This window comes from Athene noctua, chromosome 14 (genome assembly GCF_965140245.1).
Source record: "Athene noctua chromosome 14, bAthNoc1.hap1.1, whole genome shotgun sequence".
In the NCBI taxonomy this organism is placed as follows: Eukaryota; Metazoa; Chordata; class Aves; order Strigiformes; family Strigidae; genus Athene; species Athene noctua.
In genome coordinates, this window is record NC_134050.1 from 9,289,422 (window position 1) to 9,303,172 (window position 13,751).

Below are 13,751 nucleotides of genomic sequence, written 5' to 3' on the forward strand. Positions count from 1 at the left end.
TTCACCCCCAGGGTAGGCTGAGCTCCCACCACCCTCTTCTTCCCAGCCCAGCCCGTGGCTTTGGCAGAACAGTTTGCACAGAAGGTGCAACCCCCCCACTCCGGGGTAAACTGCATGGCATAAGAAATAAACACAGGAATTTTCCTCAATTTATGAACTTTCAGTGCCTGGGGTCATGAACTCCCATGCTACTCCTTGTAGGAGATTACACTGCAGCCCCACTCTTCTCCCAGTTTCTAATCTGAATTTATTCATTGCCAATTGGTAACATGTTCTTCTAGCTCCAACGTTCCTTTTAGTTAAAATCCCTCTCCTGCCTGTTCACCCACTCATGTGAGTGGGAAAAGCAGACATCTCCTTTCAGCCTTCTATTTGCTTGGTTAAATAGACCGAGTCATTTTAAAACCTGCTGTAAGCCCCCACTCACAGCATCTCGCTAGCAGCTGTTTCCCACACCTATCCTGATTGTACCCGTGGCAGATGAGCTCCTGTGAACGCCCTGCAGCCCACTCACATTAATAGATCCTTAGTTCTTGTTGAAAATGCCTTGCCTTTTTGATGGCTATGTATTGTGCATGGCTTTATCAAGACAAGGTATTCTCTTCCTCTCTGTCACCTCCAACAGATTAGTCCCATGGATTCATGGTGAGATTTTTCTGCTAGCTGCGTTTTGTGCAAGCAAATTTTCCCTGTTTCCACTGCACTGATCCTTCAAGTGTATGATACACTATTTTGATCATCCCTGCGAATAAACCAGCCATGTCATCAGCACAAGCCGTTAATAATACACACAGTATTAGTTCTAGTATTAGTGGCTCTTCTTTAAAGGATTGAAGATTGCCTAACAGGACCAAGGCAGTATAAGAACACTCATCTGAGTGAGGGCACGTGCAGAAATGATAGACTAAAAGGCAAGGGGTGTAAGTGATCTACTCTGAATACACATAGCACGTGAAGAAAAAGAAAAAATTCTTTTCCAAAAATTGCAAAGTATCTTCTGGAAGTCATCTACCCTTGTTTCAGGTCTTCTGTGTCATGCAGAAAATTAGCATTATTAGAGATTTCAAATAACCTCAGGTGAAATGTACATCTAATCTGTTACTGGGTCACAGTAAAGTCTTCCAGGTGAATTAAATAGACCTACAGAATATTACACACGTTAAAACGAACATCCACTGCTTTGTAAAGCAAGAAAATTGCTGAGAGAGCAAATGGAGAATAGGGGATACAGCATGGCTTGAAGTAAAAAATAAAATTCTAATCACAATAGTATATTTTTTGCACAATTAGACACAGAGCTCAAATTCTACTATGTCCACATATAAAAGAAGTTACTTCTGTTCATTTTTCGACGCTCTGTGTAGACTAAAAAGTAAACAACACTTCAAGTTCTGTCTCAGCCACCTTTCTATCTGTCCTCCTCTAACGAGAGCCTTAGAGCTCTCATCTTGACTTCACCACAGACTTACAAGGTCTGACACCAGCTTCAAATGAGACCTCAAGATGCACCAACAAGGTCAGAACAAAATGTAATTTTGTAATTTGACTTCCAAGCAAAACCCTCACTAAGTAGTCTGAAGGGGGCAGGTTCGGTAGGGAGTACCACGCCTGGCAGTTAAATTCATCATGGAGAACCGAGGGCCCGTTTAGGGAGCTGTGAATTCTTTACAGCACCGTATGCGGCAACACTTCCCTCAGGAAATGTTTTGAAGAACACCCTTAAGGAAAATGAATCAAAGGTTTCAGAAAACTGTGCAGCAAGGAGGTTATCTCCTCTCCCCCAGACCTCAGTTACAGCTATTTCAAGGCTTTTTTTTCAGAAGTTACAAGAAATTGCTTTTAAATATATAAGGAAGCTAAGAGAATAAAAGACAATTAGAAAATGCAAAAATATCAGTGGAAAATAACCCATTAAAACATGAATTACATTTTGAGATTTCTGTATATTGTATTCTCTTCAGATTTTCAAAGCAAAAAGGTACACTGCAACATTTATTCCAATACATTTTTAAGCACATGCAACACTGGTGTCCTATTTGTACATTAATTTCTAACGCTGTCCAAGAACCTTTACATTAAAAGCATACAAGAACTCACACACGTGCACGTATTCCTTCTAGCATTAGTCCTGAGGAAAAACTTAAATTTAACTTGAGAAACCGAACTTCAGTTCTGCAAGTACATCTGGGAAACAACCCACCAGCTATTCTGAACTAATTGCTAACCTGAATACCTTGCACTCTTTTGCAGTTTGGATCTGAAATATCTGCCGTTCATCAGATTGCAATGCTTGAAATTGTTCAAAACAGTCCGAGATTTGCAGCACTGGAGACAAAACCTATATTCTCATTCAAAAGACATGCTTGATGCAGATGAAGGATCATATGGAGATGCTAACATTCAAAACATAAAATCGATAAAACATAACCACATATAAAATAGAAAACACATTACAGTGCTTTAAAGATTTCTCATTCAGCATATAATTTGTGTAATTATACAGTCAGCCTTTTTCTTTTTTTTTTTTTTTTTCTGACTTAAATATTCAGGCCAACTTACAATAATAAAAAATTTGCTAAAATGACTTCTTGTAGAAAGAATGACAATTGTTTAAAATAAATACATATTTTAAAAGATCTTATATTGCTCTGAGACTACATCCATCAAATTCCACTAGATGTCAGTGTTATAGAACCAGTTTGTTTCAGACTTAAAAGCATTAAGTCCACTTGGTTTATTATTGTTACCTTGTCTGTGAAATACAGTACATGTCAACTACACAAATAACCAAGCAAGTATGGTAGTAAACTGAACCCAAAAATAACAGTCTCGTTTCATTTTTTTCCCCTTCATTTACTCCATTTGAATAGAGGACTTCAAATCAGTCTCAAAAATGCCAAAAATGTTTCAAAATAAGATGTAAATAATTTCAGTTTTTCTAACCGTTTTTCCTAATGCAGCGACATGGACTTCTCACTTCAAAAAACAGCACTACAACCTCTTTTTGTCAGATACTACAATACCTTGAAGATAAAGCTCTTTATGTTAAATACAGTGTAGTTGATCCAGGTTGAAAATTATAAGGCACATACATTTTTTTTTTAACCACACATTCTGACATATTGTTACAATCGTGCTATTCTGGATGGCCCGTCATAGCTACTGGGTTTTTTTCATGGTTTTGGACAAAAGGAATGAAAGACCACAAAATGCAGAAAAATACAGAAAACCAAGGACGAAACAAAACACAACACATTGATACAATGCACACTACAACAGCAATGATGAAATCTTCTCATTTTTTTGACCAACAAAGCATTGACAGTTGCAAAGCATTCTTTGTTTTGCACTGTAAATACCTGACTTTATTTAGATACAGATGTTAATCACTGGATTGCCACAATACCTGAAATAATAATAATAAAAAAGGCTGTTTTGTCTTCTATCTTTTTTAACAAAACAAAGCTGCCAAGTAATAGTTGTTGGAAAAATATGAGAGAAATAATAGGTAACTACAAAAATGATGAACTAGAACAACATCTGAGAAGAGAATCATAGTTAAGGAACATATGAAACCAAATGGAACAGTTCTAGGCATTCATTTATTCCAGTATCTTAGAAAATAAAAATAAAAAATATTCTTCATTGCATCACCATTTAAAGATAGAAAAACAAATTTTTAGATTAAGCCAAAAGAAGATGTGAATTGTTTCCTTATTTTTTTCCATTTTAAGCCTTGTTTATTCACAGTACAAATATACCCTGCTGGTACATTTTTTCAGTCACAAGATGCACAAAGTCTGATAAGGAGCACTGTTTCCTTTTCTCCTCTGTAAAGCTGCTCTGCCCTACAAAAACTCCAGTCCCCCCACCCCGCCCAAACTTTTCAGTGCCTTATAAAATTGCAGAACAGATCCAGAATTGAGTGCCTTATACGACCAGTAGTACTTAAGATCAGAGCATGCATTCCCACACACACGCTCAGCCAAGAAAAAAAATATTCAATGATAACTTGAAATCCACCTTAAGGCAAATAGATACGTATTTTTCTACCTCTTGCTGAAAATTTTCACGTTTTAAATTTCAAACATGAATCTGAAATTCAGTAAATGAACTAACATTCGGCATAAAGAATGCTTTAACCAAAAAGATGAAAAGAAAGTGGTTTTCCCAACAATAAATCAATTATTTTGCCTTAATTCTATCTACATTTTGTTAAAGCATTTTATGCACCTTCAATAACATCAGATTGCAAGTTTTTTGGCAACTTTTTTTAATAAAAATTCAGACAGTGTTCTCTGTTTGCAATCAGAACCACAACCTTAGTGCAATATTATATTTATTTCTTACAGTAATTTTGGTTGCCATACAAGAGTATTAAGGATTGGGGAAAAGTGCAAGTTACAGGAGCTTGATTTTTTTAATCAGTTGAAATAAGAGGAATTAAAGCACAAAAATTACAGCAACATAGATAACGTGAACACAAGTTGTTACACAAACTATAGCGAGAAACATATTAATATCTAGAAAATAAAAGAAAAAATGTAATGGAAAAATTATCAATATTTGTGGCTCATACACATAATCATCGCCAGATCAACTGGGTAATGCTTTTTAAGAACTGAGAAAAAAAAAAATCACTATTTTTATTAACTTAAGTACCACAAATAATTAACTTTTGTGATATGTAAATTCTGTAAATCAACAGTCACATCTAGTCATTTTATAATATATGAATTAAACTTAAAATGTTCTCAGACACCTAGGGAAAGGAGTCTGTGCAGTTATACACAATTTACATCTTGTAAGATTTTGGTATTGTATACACAAATATTACAGAAACTAGGCATGTAAATGCAATTTATTTAAATTACAGTATATAAACAAAAGTTGATCCTAAAACCCAGAATATCGTAACGTATTTCATAGATCTCTAACAACTCGTTTTTCACTATCATAGTAGCATGAAATAAATGGGTCTTCTCTCCTCCCCCCAACATTTCCAGACTGATGAAAATACTCGGAGGCAACGTCGTATCTGTTACTATTGCTTTCTGTAGCAAAATCATCACACAGAGCTAGAGACCAATTCATCTTGGCAGAGGTGTATTTTATTGGTGAAAGCAGGTCCTCTCAGGTCTCCTTACCTTTACTTTGTAAGACACAATGTAAAAAATAAACTATTTCATTAGCTCTTTAATGTGTTAAACCTCTTTTCTACTAATTGTATTGTACCTAGTCTTTCAGTACCTGAAAAGATACACGAGCAAGAAACACACCTGTGTAAGAAAGGGATGTCAACTGTAATTTACTGTGTATGTCAGCACTTGTTCAACGTAAATTCAACAAGAAGGTTGTAATTAAAAAGCAGCTTAAAAGTCAACTTCTACATTTTCTTTTACTACCATATTTTCTAATGTATTTTCTGGCACATGTTATAGAGGTAATATCAACTGTACCCAAAGAAACAAAAAAAAGAGCATGGCATTAGTGGTTTATTTACTGAATTCTGTCATATCACCAAATGGAAGACAATGATGGCTAAATTACCATTTTTACACTTCTTAAAGTATTTGATGGCCTCAAGTTGCCTGTATCAACTATCTGAATGAAACTGCCATTTTCTACAACACCTATGGAAAAATTCAGTACTCTTGAAAGTAAAATGCCTTAGTATTTGATTTTTATTACAAGGTTACTTGGAACTTTCAAATACAAATATAGCGTAGTAACAGATGTTAAGTCAAAAGATTTGTTGTTCCGTAAAGGGGGCAGGAGGCTAAATAAGTTGCTTTTTATGAGTATCCAATGCGTTGGTAACTATAACCACTTTTGAAGAAATATTCATCCTCCTTTGTAGAAGTTCTAGCAAAGATAGAAAATATAACACAGCTCTGCTGGTTCAGATGCATCCAAATGAGGTTGATTTTAAAAAGGTCAAGACTTTATAATTATTCCACAGAAATAGTAGTAAACCACAAAAGTTTTTTTTTTTTTTTGTTTTTAACTTTCTAGCACTGAAGTGGCACAAAGGCTGCCCAGTAGACCAGCCACTTATTTTCTTAAAATATTGTGCTTATAAACTATCTGTACAACTATTTAAACTTGCAGTAAAGAAAGATATTTAAAATGCTAAACTTTATGTACTCATACTAGGGCTGTTGCAGACCTAATTAGACACTTGTTTGTGAGCAAAAATAATCACAATAAAAAAATTAGAGATAGGCTGGACCATATCAAGGACCATATCAAGGAAAAAAGTTCAGGTACCTTGCAAAATGTAAGAGAACCTGAAAGAATGGTAGGTAGGCAGTCTAGCCATCCACACACAGTTTACCCACCTTGAACATCTTGAATATTATGTTAATAAAGACCTACAAAACTCACAGATATTAAGAGGTGTTAATTACAAGGGGAGTTCAAACATGCAGAGAGAGATTTGTTAACTTTAAAAAAAAGGAAAGAAAGAAAAAAAAAAAAAGTCAGATTAAGCAAATCTGCGTGTTTCTCCCCTGCTGACCGAAGTCTCCTGGAAAGGTCTGGCGCTCTGTCACCCCCCACCCCGGGCACAGCCCTGGTTTCTCGCAGGGTGCACACACCTCTCCCGCCACCGCACTAACGGCCGCGCAAAGAAATGGCCGGAGGCCGGTGGGCAGCGCCCAGCTCCCCTGAAGTGCTCAGTCTGCTCTCCTTGTCAGGAAGCCAGTGCCTGCTAACAGTGATAAAAACGAGAAACTGGATACCTACCCAACTCTCCTGGCCCTTGGAACACATGCCTACTGAGACACTATATACCTCTTTCCATCTTGGCATTACCTTTTTTACCTTTTTTGATTTCTTCACAAGCTGAAACATTTCCATTTCTGCTAACAGGCTGAAATCCCTCTCTCATTTAAAATACTGGCAACCTTCCCACTGACTGTTCTTCAATGGGAACATTCATCTATCTTTTTATTCCTTCTTGGTCTGATGTTCAAAACAGCTAAGCACTTACCACTCACTGAATTATCTCTCAGGGTTCAGCACATTTGAGTATCTGACTGTGAAGTCCAAAAGATGCGCCTGTACACAACCCCAAATTTTTACTGGCTTGTAGAGTTCATATTGCGACAGCAGTAGTTTAGCTGGTTGAAAACTGGGGGTCTCAGGTTCAAACTAGCTTCATTTTGTTGTACCTCTAAGTGTGCATTCCTCCTCAGTTTTTATGCAACGTCTGCATCGTCTTACAGGTCAAGTCAATGGAGCATGTATTGAACTTGTTCTGCCACCTTGGAAGAGTGCTAAGTATAACTGCAGAAATAAAGAAATACCAGGTAAAACAGAGCAAGGTTACCTTTGAACTAATTCCAGCAGAACAACCAGCTTCACTGCCAACAAATCAGAGCGCTAAACTAGTAAAAACCAGTAATATGAACTCCTGTACCTGTCATCTTAATACTGTGCCTCTGCTATTAATAAAAATGGGTTTGAATGGTAATGAAGCAATCTGTCCTCTTAAAATGAACTAAGGGCTGGGGAAGGAAGCCCGCTCGGAGACTGAATGTCAAGAAGAGAATATAGTGCTTTTCAATAAAAAAATGAAACGCTTGCAATTTTAAATTGAAAGAAAAGTGGTATGTAATGGTTCCAGCAGAAGGGCATTATCAAGAGATAGTATTTTTGAAGTTAACAATTTTCTCTCTCTCTCTCTCAAATCTCCCCACAGCTTTGAAATAAAATGGCCCCACTCATGTAACATATTTAGATTTATGTTTGGGCATGTAGCATACAGTCTGCATTACCTGAGTACCAGGAATTAAACTGTTTTCCCCCTCCCCGCCCCCCAATTTTGCTGGCACTCGCAGACAGCCAAGGCATTTGGGGTATTTCAGTACCAGCCCATCTCTAGTTATCAACAGAAGTTTGTGAGGCAAAATAGCTATTCTTATCTGTCCAGCAGCTGTTTCAAAGCTCTTTCTATGTTCATTCTGTGCCCAACTCTAGTCACTCCAAGGTCTATCAGATCTTCCTTTTGTAGATTTGGTAAATGAGTGCCATCTATTTCATTGTCCATAAATGTTTCTTTATGTTCACCTAAGTTTAGACTTTCCAACCAATCTGCCACATCTGGTTTAGTCCACAGGTGGACAGGCTTAGTTGTAAAAGGCTTATTTGAGATTGGCTGTTGTAATATTGAGGGAGAAGGAGACCTGCTGCGCCCTGTGGTCAAGCCAAATAAGTCCCCAGAAGGGGGCTGGCTGGGTAGGCTAAATACATCGGACAAAGTTGGAGAAGGAGATGAAGCTGAAGCAGAAGCAGTCAGAGGAGCAGGCATGATGTCTTTATTAATCTCTGTTGGTGAAACCACAGGGCTTGGAGCATGTCTTGCTCCTGAGGTCCTACTGTCATAGTCTGGGGACCTGCTCTGCAGTGTGATCGGCTGGCTGGTTCCAGGTCGGACAGTAAAAGTGATTGTTGTACTTCGTGTACCTGAGACAGTACTCATGACTTCCGTGCTCCTGAAATTGTAAACAGACAGGGAAGGTTAGACATATCTACCACCACCTGAAAGGTTGGCCATTTCAACAAGAGGTAAATACACTTTTGGAATGCTTGAATATTTTAATTTTTTAATGAGCAGTATCAGGTTAAAATTACTAAGATGGTATCATTAAATCTTTCCCATGAAACAATCATCAATGGTAAGCCATAGTTAAAAAGAAAACCTTTGCTTATGAGCAGTTCAGAAAAACACCTTCCAGAGCACGTTATTCCTTTTTAAGGCTACACCAAATTAACTCATGGTTAAATGAGAAACACCAAATGGAATAAGCACACAAGCACTTTGTGTTCCCCATGAAATGCAATCAGGAGTTGATCTTCCCTTCGTTGTATGGAGGGGTGGGATCCTTTGTTTCAGTTTTAACCTACCAGTTTTACACACTATTAGGTTACATAGCTAATAATAGTAGTTATGGAAAGTATCAGAAGCATTGGATTTTTGATCTTTGAGCGTCTACTTGGCGAATTTTATGGTATGTTTTATTTTAGGGTATGTTTATATGCCCATTTGTTCACAGAATGTGCTCCACAAGCTCTAAACCTTTCTGTTCAGCCTTTTCATGCTTTAAAAATGAAACAGTTCCTCTAAGATTCATAAAAGGACTTCTGTGTCCACTTCCTTCTACACAGAAATTATACTTTGGCAGTTTCACTACAAATAAGGAGACAAGATTCTTGTTACTGTGCATGCCCAGAGGTGATGTGGTTGCAATCAAGTTACTGTCACCTATCTCTTGCCTAAAGGAAATTTCAGACTACAGATGAAGCAGGGATGAACCTTGCTGAGAGGTTAGCTCTGATGCTGAGGCTGACAGGGTGAGTGAAGGAGCAGGCAAGTCTGCTTTTGTCTAGTGGCTATAGAACAAATTTAGAAGCAGAAGATCCAGGTTCAGGTCTGTTCATATCAAAATGCTTAACTCCACAGCCCTGGCTTCTAATGAAAAAACTCTGCAGTCAGCATGTGCACTTCAGGATCTTCCACTAAACCCTTGGGTGCCTTAAGCTCCAGAGTTTTTCACTTTTAAAATACCCTGCCATGTAGAAAAACCTTCAGACAAGTAATTTCAGGCACTTCCAGACCAAAGGAAGGACTTATTTATCCTTGAAGTGATGCCACAGACTCCAGAGGACGATCTGGAGAATGCCGTAGTTGGGTTTGCCCAGCCCCTGACTGAAGCCCTCTGTATCCGAGTGCCAGGTTGCCCCTGGGCCTGACCTGTCAGGAGATGACTTGGGTGCATGATGTCAGGTACAAATGCTTTCATTAATAGCGCAGATTCACCACTGTGCAGAAAAGATCTTACGGAGCCAAAGAAAGGATGTGGTTAAAAGATTTTATGGAGCCAAAGAATGAGTGTGGTTCTGGAGCCCCCTGTTTATAGTGCTGTTACGGCAGAAACTGTGGTCTCTTCCTAAGTCACTGTTTAATGATTTTGTGCTAATTGCCACCAAATGAAGTACCAAAAATGATCCACACAGCAAGGGTCAAACCCCATATCTGTTCTTTGAGGTATGTCCCTCACCACTAGATCCACTTTACAGGTGGGAGGCCCTCTCGTGCTCCTCTGCCCTAGGTAATCACCACAGCTTTGCTCCTCCTGCGGAGTACCGTGATGGCTGGGCAGGAGGATGTAGTGTGCAGGGTTATCCTGTCTCACTGGGTCTGCTCCCCAGGGCAATGTAATTGTGAATACCCGTGGAAGGGGAGTGACCCGACTTTGGTCACCCACAGCCTGAATAGAAGAGTGGTTAAAATTTTAAATAAAAAGTGGGTGCTACCAGCACTTCCTCATCATCTACCCCAACCTGCTCCCCCAGCGAAGTACTCATCCATTCCCCAAATGAAGAAATGTAGGCAGCTAACGGAGGCCATGATAGCTGGCTATTAATCCCTTTCTCCCATATGCACCCTACTGCAGTCCTGGTAGGACTGAACCGGAGACCTTCTTCAGTGTTTCCATGGCTTGCTGCTGGCTGTGCTGAGCCCCGTTAGCTACACACTGCCCGCCCCAAGTCTGGGGCTTTGGCACATAATTAATAAACCCAGACATCAGGTAACCTGCAGCACTGCTCACCGAGATTCAGAGCACGCTTGTATCACAGTGAGTCTCACTCAAACAAAGCTCCAATACCATGTTATTAGACAAGCACTACGAATAACTTATTGGAGAATGTACATGTTATTCACGTGAGCAATCCCACTGATTTCCCATAAATTGTTCCATATATTTCAATGGGAACAGGGGGATCTTTTTGAGAGTTGAAAGATTGGTACTTCACTTAAAAACACAGTAGGAACAATACTTTTAGCACTTATGTCTTTGTAATTTAACAAAGAAAGGAAACACTTGGCAAGGTTTTGAGTATCTCCTGTGATTTTTTTGAAGTTTAATGGCTCTCACCGTCTTCCAGGACTGGAGCTAAGCATTCTTACAAATAAAAACTGTATGGCAAGAAACTTAAATTCTACTAACCAAGGGGAGCAAGTTATTTCTACCCACTTTAACTTAGCATTAGGAGTCTCACACACTTCAACAGGGCATGATATAATTTTAAATCAACAGAAATCTGGCTTTGAAAAAGGTTGGGATAATGCTTTCCTTGTGATTGCAAGAAGACTAGGATGAGTTTAGTATAAATGTGGAAATATCTCCCTATCTCTACCTGCAATCACCCTTTTGCTTAACTTTTTTGTCTTGCAAATACTAGAAATTATGGGTTTGTATTCACACCTACTGTGGCAATATCAAATGGATGATGAAAATCTATTTCCTATTAAGTTAGATGCTGAACGATCATTTCTGTTACTTGACTGACACCTCCAGGCTCAGTGTACACCTTCTGCCCTGTAACCCACTTCTGCTGCTGCTTCTCTGTATTGGTCCTTTCATAGACTCCCTGTCCATCCTTCTTCATTAAACCACTGTCACTGTTCCTGTAGAGTATTAAGCGACTAAAACAAAACCCCTAAAAGTAAACTGTGTGCTCTTATTTTAAGTATTCCTTAGACTAGTGTTACTTAACCTTCTCAGATCCATGGGCAGTAATACTGGGTGAGCTAAGCAATACAGGCAACGTTGTACTGTGCTTTCTGTCAGCCTGGATCAAAGTAAGCACTTCGCGTGGCTACAAGCAATAATAAAAGATCTGTGGGCATCTTGCTTTTTCCAAGCCACAAGGTTCAGGACTACTGACTATTAAAATACATCTCTGGAACAAGATTTTTTTTGTTTTAGCTGATTAATCAGAAAGCACAGAGCACTTTGTTAACATTACCAGACAATCCTACAGCAACACACCTTCTCCAGGAAAGCTGTTAGTGCTCCTGCACACCTGGGAACACAGACAAGGCTGAGTCAGTACGTGTCCCCACTGCTGCAGCAGTGTTCCTGTTTAGGATGAGTTTTAACCACAGCAACTTGAGATCACTGCTGCTTCCAAAATTATTCAGCAACCTCCAAGACTGAGTTTGTGCTCATTTCCAGCTGCTCTGCTTCAGCCAGCTCGGCTATCAGCTCCGCAGCCTTCTACAGCACAGACACAGCCCTCGTGAAGGTCATGCAAATCTGCTGAAGCCCAGAGTTGCATTTCTAGGCTTTCAGTTTGAAGTTTTTAATTCCAAGACCCATTTTGCCCCTCTCTTTTTCCCTTCTTTCACCTGTCATATCAACTCCAGAATGTTACAGAGACTGCTGTACTGTAATTGTAATCCAAGGGAAAAAAAAACACGCATGTTTTTGTAACTCCTGTGCATCCTAAATTGTAATTTATGACATCTCCAATACAATCTCTGATGCAGACACAGCCTTGAAACCATCAGCTGTCTTGCATTTCACGGTTGATTGGTATCTTGGTCAATAAGGAGCAAGCGCATTCCAGCTGGAGAGCAGGCATGTTTTTGTCATGTTGTGGGTCTTCCAGATTTTTAATAAGAGCAATTTCTTATGCCTTATTTAATCATCTGTTATACTAAACATATTAAATCCATATTAAACCTGCCTAAACTCAAATTTCATTTTAAAAAGGTGAAAAGTCTGATAATTATTTTAAATAAAATTTGCTCTATTAGAATCAGCATATGGTAGTAATTTATAAACATTTGTTGCTGTAAGACTGCACTGATTGCAACACCCATTATGTTGCCTCATATTAAAATGACAATATATAATTTCTATGTCACAATGATGTGGCCTCCGACTATAAAAGCCATCAACACAGCTTGTAGGCAAGAAATTCTTTAAATTTTAAATTGGATTTGCAGGATTCAAATTTATTCTTAACTTAATATCAGAAGCGAATCAATGAAAGATGGTATGCTGCAACAGCTCCTAGGAGCCTCCCATGTAAAAAACCAAAACCAACAAACATGCTCTCATGGGAGCTGTTTTATCCCGTAACTTGCCAAAGGACTTGCTGTTTCTGACAAAGCTCTTCCATTGTAACAGAGAAAAAAATCTTGACAACCAAGAGAACCAATGAGTGAAATGAGTCCCTACACAGAGGTACTGTGAGAAATAAACTTTTTACAGATTTCTGAGAACACACAAACCCAAAACTTTGCCTTCATCTCTTATAATATTTTTACTTTATTTTTGGATTGTCAAAGGAAAATTGTATGGTAGGAAAGTAAGACAATAATTGTCTGTTTTGGGGGAAGATTAAGAACAAGGGCTGACGTGATGACTGGCAGGATACAGAGCTTATAATAGCGGTATTTTAGTGAGAAGAATTGAGAAATGGTTAGTGTCTGTTGCAAGTAACACTGTTCAGTTGGAGTGAAGAATAATCATTAAGGTCTGTGGGAGTCTGCTCAAGAGCGACGGTTTCCATGCAAAGGCACAAATGTCCGGAAACTGGCGGTAAGGGAATGGTGCTGATGAGGGCCAGAGGACCAGGAGACAGCCTCAGCCCTCTCTCCCTGGAGAGCTGCAGGGAAAAAGGTCAAGGGACTCTGGAAGGAGAAAGGGGGAAATCCCACAGCTTCCAAGGACAAAAGACTCCACAGTGACCACTGCAACAGGTCTTGATTATTTTGAGGGCTAGTTTAAATTGTCTTTACTTTTAACCTCACATCAGTATGCAAAACTGCACTGATCACCCCTCTCCACCCCTCCACCTCCAAAAATCCAGCAGAATTTGGGCATACTTGAAAAATCATGGCCTTATTTAGGAGCTCAGATATAAGTTCAGTAATCTGGCCTTATGTGCTC

General features: G+C 38.9%; 1 protein-coding gene across 10 annotated transcripts in view; it reads right to left on the minus strand.

The window, feature by feature from the left end:
• Positions 1-1,984: 1,984 nt before the first annotated feature.
• Positions 1,985-13,751, minus strand: part of SHANK2 (SH3 and multiple ankyrin repeat domains 2) — a 362,639-nt gene continuing 350,872 nt past the window's right edge. For 9 of the 10 annotated variants that reach the window (XM_074918532.1, XM_074918533.1, XM_074918531.1 and 6 more), the window contains one exon: positions 1,985-8,498. In XM_074918532.1, the coding sequence (XP_074774633.1) occupies positions 7,925-8,498 (574 nt within the window). In that variant the 3' untranslated portion in view covers positions 1,985-7,924. The remainder of the gene's footprint in view (positions 8,499-13,751) is intronic. The other variant, XM_074918534.1, reaches the window with a different exon arrangement.